At 39.3% G+C, this 12,690-nt stretch overlaps 1 protein-coding gene across 1 annotated transcript in view; it reads left to right on the top strand.

Annotated features, from left to right (window-relative positions):
• Nucleotides 1-12,690, top strand: part of SCN11A (sodium voltage-gated channel alpha subunit 11) — a 129,792-nt gene that overhangs the window by 29,369 nt on the left and 87,733 nt on the right. Inside the window, exons 6-7 of the mRNA XM_037828765.1 lie at nt 2,797-2,976; nt 3,734-3,800. Of these exons, the coding sequence (XP_037684693.1) occupies nt 2,797-2,976; nt 3,734-3,800 (247 nt within the window). The remainder of the gene's footprint in view (nt 1-2,796; nt 2,977-3,733; nt 3,801-12,690) is intronic.

Genomic DNA, 12,690 nt, shown 5'->3' with positions numbered 1-12,690 from the left:
GATTGTCACACCTGCACTATAGTCTATACTCTTACCCAATTCTGTTTCCTTCCCTCTCTCCTTTCCCAGGTGTCAGACCTGCAATGCAGTCTGAAGTCTTCCTGGCCTACTCCTGCTCCATCCCTTTTATCCTTCACAGGCACTCCACCCCCCCACCAAATTTCTTGCACATCTATCCCTCTCTGTGTGTCTGCTTCTCAGAGAACCCAAACTGACATGGAAGACCACTGCCGTAATCCAAGCAAAAGATGATGGTAGTAGCCTCAGAGTGGGTAGTGGTAGTGGAGTTGGTAGAAAGTGGTTGGATTCTGCACACAATTTGAAGGTAGAGACAATAGTATTTCCTGATAGGTTGATTATATATGTGGTATGAGAAAAAGGGAGGAGTTGAGGATAACTCCAAGGTTTTGGGCCTGAGTGCCTGGAAAGATGAAGTCATCATTAACTAAGACAGGGGGAGAGGGGTGCTATGAGCGGAACAGATTTGGGGGCTGTTTTGAAGTTAGTTTCAGACATTTTGAGTTTGAGATTGTTGTTAGCTATATAATGAAAGTGTCAAGCTGGCAATTAAATATGTGAGTCTCAAGTTCTAGGGAGTGATCTGGGCTGCAGACACCAATTTGGAAATCATGGGCCTATAGATGGTATTTAAAGCCCTGAAACCTGATGAGATCACCAGGAAAGGGAGTGTAGAGGGAGAACAGAAGAGGACTGAGGACTGAGCCCCAGATCACTCCAGCATTAAAGGGGAAGGGAGAAGAGGAGAAACCTGCCAAGGAGACAAGCAGAAGCCACCAGTGAAGTAGAGAAAAACCAAAGGTGGTCTTCTGGAAGCCAGGTGAAGAAGGTGCTTTAGTCCTATGAATCAGGATGAAGCCAGGGGTGGGTTGTGAATATGTATTGCAGTTTATCAAAAATGATGCTAGTATGGCAAGCCCCTCACCTTTCTTTCCCATTTCCTCTCTTTTAAAAAAAAATCTTCCTTCTCTGAAATCCACTCCACCCTCCCATCTTTTTCCCTCCCCTTCTGTTCTCTTCCGTCAGTGGCTTTGGCAATCCGTGAAAAGCCATGGGAATTATTTGGTTCTACTAATATATAGACTTAAACTATACATATATATTACATATACATACATATACATATGTATACATATACATATAGCTTCAATATTGAAACTTCAGGCAATTTTGATCCTTTCAAACAAAGGCAGAGAGTTATTTTTTGAAACTCCAGAAAAGTAACTGCACAGTGGTAAAGAAACTGGCAGTATTTATGTAGGATTTGTTCCTCTTCTTTCTTTTTTCCCTCTTTCCGAGTAAGGCCCCACTTTCCCGGATGAATTTAGGAACTTTCTGCATATTTTATATAGATCAGATACATGTTAAGGCCATCACTAAATTTCAGTGGCTCCTTCTTCATCCCCAAGGATATTCAGGACATCTAAGGCATGTTTTGGGAACCCTGGATGCTTTTTTGGAAGTAAGGGTGTGAGGTAAAGTCTTTTATGGAACAATGTAATTATTTGGAAATCATAACCATCATGTAAACCTTCTCTCTTTGGAGAATACTCAAAGAAGACTTATTATAAATTAAAATCTGGCCTGTCTGAGGTTGTAGTAACCTCTGGTTTGGCTGCAATTGGAGACTTAGTGAATGTCCCCACTTGGCTTCAAGGCTCCTCTCCATTTGTCTTCCCACTTCATGGGAAGCCTTACTTCTCAGGGCTCATCCTACGCAGACTTGGCCTCCCTTGTTTTTATCTGCCTAGTGTTTTTATCTCCTCTACCTTCAAGTCTAATATTCATGGTCCATACCAATCAATTGAAATTTTGACATTTAATGTCATCTCATATATTACAATTTATGTCTGGGGGTTTCTCCCTTAGCTTGAGACAAGAGACTGTGGCTCAGCACTGTGCTGAAACTGGCTTGTTCTGGCTCCTAAGATGATTGTGGACATCTTTTCCCAACTTTTTGTTGGTAGCTTGAAATGGGCCATCAGGGGAGAGAGGGAGGAGTGGCCTTTACCACAGAGTTCATTAAACAGGGAAACCTGTAAATGCTGCACATCTTTTATAATTAACCCCACAGAGAGTTGATTATTAAACGTTTACCAGAAGGTTATGCTTTTCATGTGTGACTTTGGCAGCCTAACAGCACACTGTGGACATAGCAGGTGCTTAGCCAATAGTTCTTAAATGAATTAAAAACAAAAAACAAAAAACATTGTAACTGGTAAATTAAGTTTTTCTCCCTGGGAGATCCTCATTATTTGGGTCTAGACAAAGCTTCCCTTTCTTGCCCTCTCCCTTCCAATTTATCTATGTCTCATGGCAATTTATGCACCTTGATGGTAGGCAGTATGTGCTAAAAACTAAGTAGGGGTCTAGCTCATTCTCTAGTGTGGGCTCACTTGGGCCTTAATGCTACATGGGGCCCCAGCAGTGGAGCTGCCTTTAAAATTGTCATCAGAGTTACATATGTCAGTATAGCATATTTCCACTCAAAGTCTTCTCACTTGCTCTCCAGACAACCGTGTAGCAGTCATAGGGCAAGAAAGATGAGGCTGAGTCCAAGAGTGGTTGACCATTTTGATGACATACAGCTTCCAGAGGACAGAGTTGAAACTAGAACTCAGAGCCTCAGAATTCTAGGCCAGGCCAATTTCCAATTCTAGCCTGCAATCTGACAGCTCCTGAGACTGAGGTTCCTCCCTCCCTGCTACTTGCCTATGTCCATGTGTGGGGGAGGGGGAGGGGAGGCAATGTTCTCCACACACATGTCTTCTTTCTCAGGTCTGAAGGTCATTGTGGGGGCTTTGCTACGCTCTGTGAAGAAGCTTGTTGACGTGATGATCCTGACCCTCTTTTGCCTCAGCATCTTTGCCCTGGTAGGTCAGCAGCTCTTCATGGGAACCCTGAACTTTAAATGTGTCAGTAAGGACTGTTTAAATACCACCAACCAGGATTATAAAGGTAACTACCTCACCTTTCATTTCTTGGTTTCTCCTCTCTGCATGGCTAACCTCATTTATCCCCACTCATACTTGGACACTGCATTAAATGAGTCCCAGGGCAATCCAGTGTTCTCATGCAAGCAGGTGCATTTGTTAGAGAATTGCCTCATTCTTTGGGTTTCCATGGTGAAAGACAAGCCCAAAGTCACACAGATAAGGGCAGTGTTAGGTCCCCATCCTTTCCCATTTAGATTTCTGCCCACTTCTTTGTCATCTCTTGCATAAGTGTTCAGAATACCTGGAATTGACCAAACCAGCTATTTCTCATGCCTCTCTCCTCAAGTAGTTTCTCCAGTGATATCACTTCTTTCTGAGCCCTGCCCTCTTCATCCTGAGGTTGACCCTCCATGAGTCTTGACTCTCTAGTGGCTACACTTTTCTTCATATCTGTCTTGGCTTATAAGCTTCCCATGGTCTGAGTCTGCGTCCGCTTACCCCTAGGCATGGTCCCTGGTTCAGTATCATATATGGAAGACAAGTTGGTGGTACTGGTGGTTATGCCACTGCTTCCTCCTCCTATTTTTCCTTCCTCTGCTCATTCGCTCCTTTTCTTTTGCCCCTTTCTGAGGGCTTAGGGCCCAGCTCCTCTCTGGATACCCACTTTGATGGTCTTAGGGGATTCAGAACCATCTGTGTCAAGGATAACCTTGCATATTTGCTAGTCTCTTTCCTTTCAGTGTTTTATAATCAGAATTTATGACTTTTTCCTTTTTCAGACCATTGCTTTGAAAAGAAAGATAATTCCGGTGAAGACAAAATGTGTGGTACCTGGATGGGTAGCAAGTAAGAGATTTATATTCTTCATTTTTGTCTCATTTATGCATTTCTAGGTCTTTGAAATGATGTGACAGTTTTCATCTAATGATTTGTGGAAGCAGTGAGGATAGTTTTCAGACAGTACAGATTATTTCATTTGTTTAAGCAAGTTTATACTTACATTATTAAATTAAAAATTATTTCCAAGCATTTAGAGCAGTGCCCGTCCCCCTATTTGCCCCCCCCCCCGCCCAGTTATGGTGAATGTATAGCTTATAAGGAGCCTACTTAAAATTTAGAGATGTTTCAACTTTATGGAGTGGATATTAATGACTTTCAAATTTGAGAAAGGACTTTATGACTGAGAGCCTCACATGGTTATGGTTTTCTGTTTAACGTCATTACCTTAAACACACTTCTCTTTGCTGATCTGTTGACCAACACTCGTCTAATTATGTACACAGGTGTACTTGCCTGCATAATTTTTACCCCAATAGCTGGTCCTTTGGAGATACCCTTCCTTCTTCAGGGTATCAGTGCTCTCTGTGGCAACAGTGAAGATTTATTGAGTGTGCTTCAGATTAAGATAATATGCTAGGCACTCTGATGAAATAGACTACATTTATTCCCAATTAACAAACTAGTATCAAGGGCCTACAGCATTCCAGGTTCTGTGTTAGGCCCAAAGAATGCACTTAAAAACAAGGCAGCTCTGTCCTCTTGAAACTGACATCTTTCAGGGCAGATGGACGTTGAGTAAATATTTGAAAGTGTGATATGTGTTGTAAGAGGTAACAGGATATAATTGTGTCTGGAGAATTAGGGGAGGCTTCTCTAATGCCATCTTTCATGGTCACAGGTTCAGGGTGGTCAAATTCATAAGATACAACAGACTTTAATCAATTATGAGGTTTACTGAGCTTTCAACAATGATACTTGACAGGACACACAGCACACACAGCGTCTTTATATTAATGGGAGGCCCAGCAGCTGCCACATACAGCACTTCTTTAACCCCTCACCCACATAGGGCAGGTAGGGTTACTGTAGACAAAATCCAAGGCATGTGGGGGTCATCTAGACACACAGAAACAACAGACTTGGTTTCCAGCAGGTCTTTTATATTGTCCCGGTCTCACTAAGTCTGGGTGCCAGTCACAGCTCTTTCAGTCTGGATATGATGTAGTCCCAAAGTTCATGAATTTTATAGTAAACCAAATCTTAGGGCATGACATCCCACATTTATCATAATAGTGTCCAAAGAAATAGCATTATGAGAAGAAAGACTCCAGGTCATCTTCCCAGGCAGGCCTAGGTCTGTTCGGGGCCCAGACCTGAATTTGGTCCTTTTCCCACTGCTGCCTTCCCTGAAGATTGACCAGTTGATGACCTAACAATTCAGATCTGAAGGATGAGGAGGAGGTTTAGATAGGTGAGGGAATAGAACAAACCTTCCAGAGAGAGAGGACAGCAAGAGTGAAGGCCTCTGGCCTCTGGCCGTGAGAGCATGGGGTGATGGTGGTGATAAGAAGCCCAGGGGCATGTTGGGGATGAGGGTTGAGAGGGATCAACCGCAGGCCGAGTAGCCATCCATGCCAAGGACTTTGACCTTAATCATAAAGGAAACAGGAGACATGAAAATTTTTAATTCAGGGAATGACTCAGGCAGATTGGATTTCTTTGAAGATCCCGTGACTTCTCTCTGGAGAATGGATGGATAGAATAGATGAGGAAGCCAGTTAGGAGGCTGTGTTAGTACAGGTAAGATTTATGAGACTGTACAATACAGATGAAAAGAAATGGATGGATGACTTCGAAGATATTTAGGCAAGAGAAAGAAGAGGATTTGTAGATTGAAGAGGGATGTTGGTGTGAATATGTGTATTCAAATGCATGTGTAAGAGAATTGTGGGAAGTGCAAAAGAGAAAACTATTATAGACATTTCTTTTCTTCAGGATTGAGCAACTGGTGAAACCATTTATTGGAATGAGAACGTTGGAGGTGGGGCAGGATTAAGAGAGCTTTAATCTCCTTTATATGTTTATGGGAAGGAGCGTTCAGAGAAGGGAAGATTGGAAAAATAAAACAGGCTTTTATATATATATATGAATGCAATTTAATCAAGACACAGTCACATACCATACAATCCATCCAAAGTATACAATCAGTGGCTCACAGTATCATTACATAGTTGTGAATTCATCACCATGATCAAACTTAGAAATCTGCATTACTCTAAAAAAAGAAATTAAAATAAAAAAGAAAACACAAAACATCCCATACCCTTTATCCCCCCCATTATTGACTCCTAGTATTGATGTGGTACATTTGTTACTGTTAATGAAAGAATATGAAGATATTACTAACTATAGTCCATAGTTTGCAATAGGTATATTTTTCCCATATACCACTCTATTATTGACTCCTTGTAAGAGAGTCATACATTTGTTCTAGTTCATGAAAGAACTTTTTTATATTTGTATTGTTAATCACAGTCATTGTCTACCACAAGATTCACTATGTTATACCTTCCCATGTTTTAACATGCAGCTTTCCTTCTGTTGACATATATATGACCCCAAACTTCCCCTTTCTACCACATTCACCCACAATTCAACACTGTTAATTATATTCACAATAACGAACTACTGTCACTTCTATCCACTTCCAAATGATTAAATTAGAACTAATTAAAAATTCTGCACGTATTAAACTGCTCCCCATTCTCTAGCCTCATTCTATCTTCTAGTAACCTATATCCTATATTTTGTGTCTATGAGTTTAAATATAATTAGTTCATATTAGTGAGATCATACAATATTTGTCCTTTTGTGTCTGACTTATTTCACTCAAAATACTGTCTTCAAGTTTCATGTACGTTGTTGCATGTTTCAGAACTTGATTCCTTCTTACTGCTGAATAAGATTCCATTGTAGGTATACACAACATTTTATTTTTTCATTCATCTGCTGATGGACACTTGGATTGTTTCCATCTTTTGGCAATTGTGAATAATGCCCTTATGAACATCAGTGTGTAAATATCTGTTCGTGTCCCTGGTTTCAGTTCTGGGTATATAATGAGTAGCGGGATTGCTAGGTTGGGGCAACTATATACTTAGCTTACTGAGAAACCACCAAACCATCTTTCACAGTGGCTGTACCACTTTGCATTCCCACTAGCAGTGAATAGGTGTTCATATTTCTCCACATCCTCTCCAACACTTGTAGCAGCCATTCTAGTAGGTGTGAAATAATATCTCATTGTGGTTTTGATTTGCTAGTGATGTTGGGCATTTTTTTCATGTACTTTTAGCCATTTGTATATCCTTTTTGGAAAAGTTTCTATTCAAGTCTTTTACCCATTTTATAACTGGGTTGTTTGTCTTTTTGTTGTTGAGTTGTAGGATTTCTTTATATATTCTGGTTATTAAACCCTTATTGGATATGTGATTTCCAAATATTTTCTCTTATTGAGTAGGTTGCTTTTCACTTTCCTGACAAAGTCCTTTGAAGAACACAAGTATTTAATTTTGAGGAGGTCCATTTATCTATTTTTTCTTTCATTGCTTGTGTTTTCAGTATAAAGTCTAAAAAACCGCTGCCTACCACAAGATCTTGAAGATGCTTCCCTACATTTTCTTCTAGGATTTTTATGGTCCTGGCTCTTATATTTCTTTGGTCCATTTTGATTTAATTTTTGTATAAGGTGTAGCTAGGGATCCTCTATCATTCTTTTGGATATGGATATCCAGTTCTTCCAATAGTATTTATTGAACAGAGTGTTCTGTCCCTGTTGGGAGACTTGGGAGCCTTGTCAAAAATCAGTTGGCCATAGATCTGAGGGTCTATTTAAGAGCTCTCAATTTGATTCCAATGATCAATTTGTCTGTCTTTATGACAGTATCACACTTTTGACCACTGTGACTTTATAATATGCTATAAAGTTAGGAAGCACGAGCCCTCCCAAATAATTTTGATAACTAGCTTTTTTCTGCAAAGCAGACTGTTGGAAATTTAATTGGTATTGCATTGAATCTGTAGATCAATTTGGGTAGAATTGACATCTTAACAACATTTAGCCTTCCAATCCATGAACATGGAATGTTTTTCCACTTATTTAGTTCTTTGATTTCTTTTAGCAGTGTTTTGTAGTTTTCTGTGTACAGGTCCTTTGTATCCTTTGATAAATTTATTCCTAGATATTTGATTCTTTTAGTTGTTATTGTAAATGGATTTTTTTTCTTGATTACTTCCTTGGATAGCTCATTACTAGTGTATAGAAACACTTCTGATTTTTGCATGTTGCTCTTGTATATACCGCTTTGCTGAACTTGTTTATTAGCTCTAGTGGCTTTGTCATACTTTTTCTTGGGAAGTTCTAGATATAGGAGCATATGGTCTGCAAATAGTGAAAGTTTTACTTCTTCCTTGTCAATTTTGATACCTTTTATTTATTTTTCTTGACTAATTGCTTTAGCTAGAACTTCTAGCACAATTTTGAATAACAGTGGTGACAGGGGGCATACTTGTCTTGCTCCCGATCTTAGAGGGAAAGTGTTCAGTCTCTCACTATTGAGTATGATGTTAGCTGTGGGTTTTTCATATATACCCTTTCTCATGTTGAGGAAATTTCCTTCAATTCCTACCTTTCAAAGTGTTTTTATCAAGAAAGGATGATGAATTTTGTTGAATGCTTTTATGGCATCAATTGAGATGATCATGTGATTTTTCCCTTTCTATTTGTAAATCTGGTGTATTACATTGATTGATTTTCTTGTGTTGAACTACCCTTGCGTGCCTGTAATAAACCCCACTTGGTAGTGGTGTATAATTCTTTTAATGTTCTGTTGGATTCAATTTTTAAGTATTTTGTTAAGATTTTTGCATCTATATTCATTGGAGAGATTAGTCTGTAATTTTCTTTTCTTGTAATATCTTTATCAGGCTTTGGTATAAGGGTGGTGTTGGCTTCAGAGAATGAGTTAGATAGTGTTCCCTTTACTTCAATTTTTTGAAAGAGTTTGAGCAGGATTGGTATTAATTTTGGGGGGAATACTTGGTAAAATTCACCTGTGAAGCCACCTGGTCCTGGGCTTTTCTTCTTTGGGAGATTTTTGATGACTGATTCAATCTCTTTTCTTTTAATTGGTTTCTTTAGGTCTTCAATTTCTTCTTGAGTAAGTGTAAGTTGTTTTTGTGTTTCTAGAAATGTGTCCATTTCATCTAAGTTGTCTAGTTTGTTGACCTACAGTTGTTCACCGTATCCTCTTATGATCTTTTTTATTTCTTTTGGGTCTGTGGTGGTGACCCCCCTTTCATTTTCTGATTTTATGTATTTACATCTTCTCTCTTTTTGTCTTTGTCAGTCTAGATAAGGGTTTATAAATTTTATAGTTCTTCTCAAAGAACAAACTTGGTTTTATTGATTCTCTCTATTGTATTTTTTGTTCTCCATTTCATTTATTTCTGGTCCAATCTTTGTTACTTCTTTCCTTCTGCTTCCTTTGGGATTAGTTTGTTGTACTTTCTCTAATTTCTCCAGTTATTCTGTTAGGTCTTTGGTTTTAGCTCTTTCTTCCTTTTTTTTAATTTTTTTTATTGAGATTGTTCAGATACCATACAACTATCCAAAGATCCAAAGTGTACAATCAATTGCCCACGCCACCACCATACAGCTGTGCATCCATCAACACAATTATTTTTTTTTCAATTTTTAGAACATTTTCACTACTCCAGAAAAGAAACAAAGACAAAAAAAAAGGAAACTCACATCCTCCGATACCCCTAACCATGCCCCACCCCCCCATTATTGGTTCATAGTTTTGGTATAGTACATTTGTTACTGTTGATGAAAGAATGCTAAAATACTACTAACTGTAGTACCTAGTTTGCAATAGGTATATATTTTTTCCCTATATGCCTCTCTATTATTAACCTCTAGTTATAGTGACATACATTTGTTCTAGTTGGTGAGAGAGATTTCTAATATTTGTATAGTTAATCACAGACATTGTCCACCACAAGATTCACTGTTTTATACATTCCCATCTTTTAACCTCCAACTTTCCTTCTGGTGACATGCGTGACTCTGAGCTTACCCTTTCCACCACCTTCACACACCTTTTAGCACTGTTAGTTATTCTCATTACATGCTACCATCACCCCTGTCCACTTCCAAATATTTAAGTTCACCCTAGTTGAACATTCTGCTCATAATAAGCAACTGCTCCCCATTCTTTAGCCTCATTCTATATCCTGGTAACTTATATTTCATGTCTATGAGTTTACATATTACAGTTAGTTCATATCAGTGAGACCCTGCAATATTTGCCTTTATGTGTCTGTCTTATTTCACTCAATATTGTGCCCTCAAGGTTTCTTCATCAACCCATTTCTTTTAAGATGGTTTTGTTCAAATACTATACATTCCATCCTAAGTAAACAATCATTGATTCCCCGTATAGTCACGTATTTATGTATTGAGCACCATCGCCACTCTCTATATAAGGACATTTCTTCCACAAAGACGGAGGAAGAATCAAAGAAGGCAGAGAGGCAAAAGAAAAAGGCAAGAGAAAGAGAGAAAACAAACAAACAAACAAAAAACTTGATAGCTAGAAGGTGACAAAAGGAAAGATAGCATTAACCTAAAGTAGAATAAAGAGTCAGACAACATCACCAATGCCAGGAGTCCCATACCCTTCCCCTACCCCCCCCCCAATATGCATTTAGCTTTGGTATATTGCTTTTGTTACATTAAAGGAAACATAATACAATGTTTCTGTTAATTCTAGCCTCTAGTTTGCATTGATTGTATTTTCTTCCCAATCCCACCCTATTTTAACACCTTGCAATGTTGACATTCATTTTTTCTACCTCATGTAAAAACATATTTGTACCTTTTATTACAATCGTTGAGCACCCTAGGTTTCCCTGAGTTACACAGTCCCAGTCTTTATCCTTTGTCTTTTGTTCTGGTGTCCCACATGATCCCAGCCTTCCTCTTTCAACCATATTCACAGTCATCTTTGTTCAGTGTATTTACATTGCTGTGCTATTATCTCCCAAAACTGTTTTCCAAACCTCTAACTCCTGTCTTTTCCTTTCTGTCTGCAGTGCTTCCTTTAGTGTTCCTGTAGAACAGGTTTCTTGTTCACAAACTCAGTCATTATCTGTTTGTCAGAGAATATTTTAAGCTTTCCCTCATATCTGAAGGATAGTTTTGCTGGATATACGATTCTTGGTTGGTGGTTTTTCTCTTTCAGTATCTTAAATATATCATCCCACTTCCTTCTTGCCTCCATGGTTTCTATTGAGAAATCTGCACATAGTCTTATCAAGCTTCCTTTGTATGTGATAGATCATTTCTCTCTTGCTGCTTTCAGGATTCTCTCTTTATCTTTGATGTTTGATAATCTGATTATTAAGTGTCTTGGCATAGGCCTATTCAGATCTATTCTGTTTGTGGTACGCTGCACTTCTTGGATCCGTAATTTTATGTCTTTCATAAGAGATGGGAAATTTTCATTGATTATTTCCTCTACTATTGCTTCTGCCCCTTTTCCCTTCTCTTCTCCTTCTGGGACACCAATGACATGTAAATTCTTGCTTTTCGTTTTGTCTTTAAGTTCCTGGAGACGTTGCTTATATTTTTCCATTCTTTTCTCTATCTTTTCTTTTGTGTGTAGGCTTTCAGGTGCCTTGTTCTCCAGTTCCTGAGTGTTTTCCTCTGCCTCTTGAGATCTGCTGTTGTAAGTTTCCATTGTGTCTTTCATCTTTTGTGTTGTGCCTTTCATTTCCTTAGATTCCACCAGTTGGTTTCTTGAACTTTCAATTTCTACCTTATGTATGTCCTGTGTTTTCATTATACACTTCATCTCTTTTGCCATATCTTCCCTAAACTTTTTGAATTCAGTTATTGTTATTTCTTTCAATTCCTGCATCACAGTCGAAGTGCAAGTTTGTTCCCCTGACCGGGCCATAACCTCATTTTTCTTGGTGTAGGCTGTAGTTTTCTGTTGTCTAGGCATGGTTTCCCTGGTTACCCCAATCAGGCCTCCCCAGACCGGAATGGGCTAAGGTCCCAGAAGGAAGAAATATTCAGTATCCAGTTTCCCTGAGGGTGTGTCTTAGAAAATTGGTACACCCTCTGATGTCTCTGGTCACTGTGCTTTTCTGCCCAGCAGGTGGCACCTGTTAGCCTATAATTCTTGACTGATGTAAGTTCTGAATGAAAGGCAGGTAGTAGAGCTGGGCCCCACCCCTTTCCTCTTAGAGAAGATAGATGCCCTAGGGGGAGGTCATTAGTATTTCATTGGTCTCTCTCTGCCTGTGCTGAACCCTTGTCTGGGTCACAGAACTGGGAACTGAAAATGGCTGAGGCTTTCTCCACTGAGTCAAAAAAGGAACAGAGCTAGTCTGAGGCGACCCTCCAGCTCTCCAAGGTCAGTTGTCACCCAAAGCCTATGTCTACTTGTTGGGGATTTGTACCTCATAGGGAGCAGTTCACACTTGCTAATTAAAACCCCATTTGGAGCTCAGCTGAGCTATATTCGCTTGCCAAGAGAGAACTTCTCTCTGGCACCACGAGGCTTTGTAGCTCAGTCTGTGAGGGAGGGGTCTTCCAATTTGGATCTTCAGTTTTTACTTACAGATTTTATCCTGTGATCTTGGGCATTCCTCCCAATTCAGGTTGGTGTATGATGAGTGGACGGTCATGTTTGTTCCCCTGCAGTTATTCCGGATTATTTACTTGTTGTTTCTGTTTTTTTTTAGTTGTTCCAGGGGGACTACTTAGCTTCCACTCCTCTCTATGCTGCCATCTTAGATCCTCTCTCCCCACTGTTTATCTCTTTCTTCCTTTTTAATGTAGGTGCTTAGGGCTATAAATTTCCCCCTCAGTACTGCCTTTGCT

This window comes from Choloepus didactylus, chromosome 1 (genome assembly GCF_015220235.1).
Source record: "Choloepus didactylus isolate mChoDid1 chromosome 1, mChoDid1.pri, whole genome shotgun sequence".
Lineage (NCBI taxonomy): Eukaryota > Metazoa > Chordata > Mammalia > Pilosa > Megalonychidae > Choloepus > Choloepus didactylus.
The sequence above is the reverse complement of the archived record's forward strand: the minus strand, read 5'-3'. Positions and strand labels throughout refer to the sequence as shown.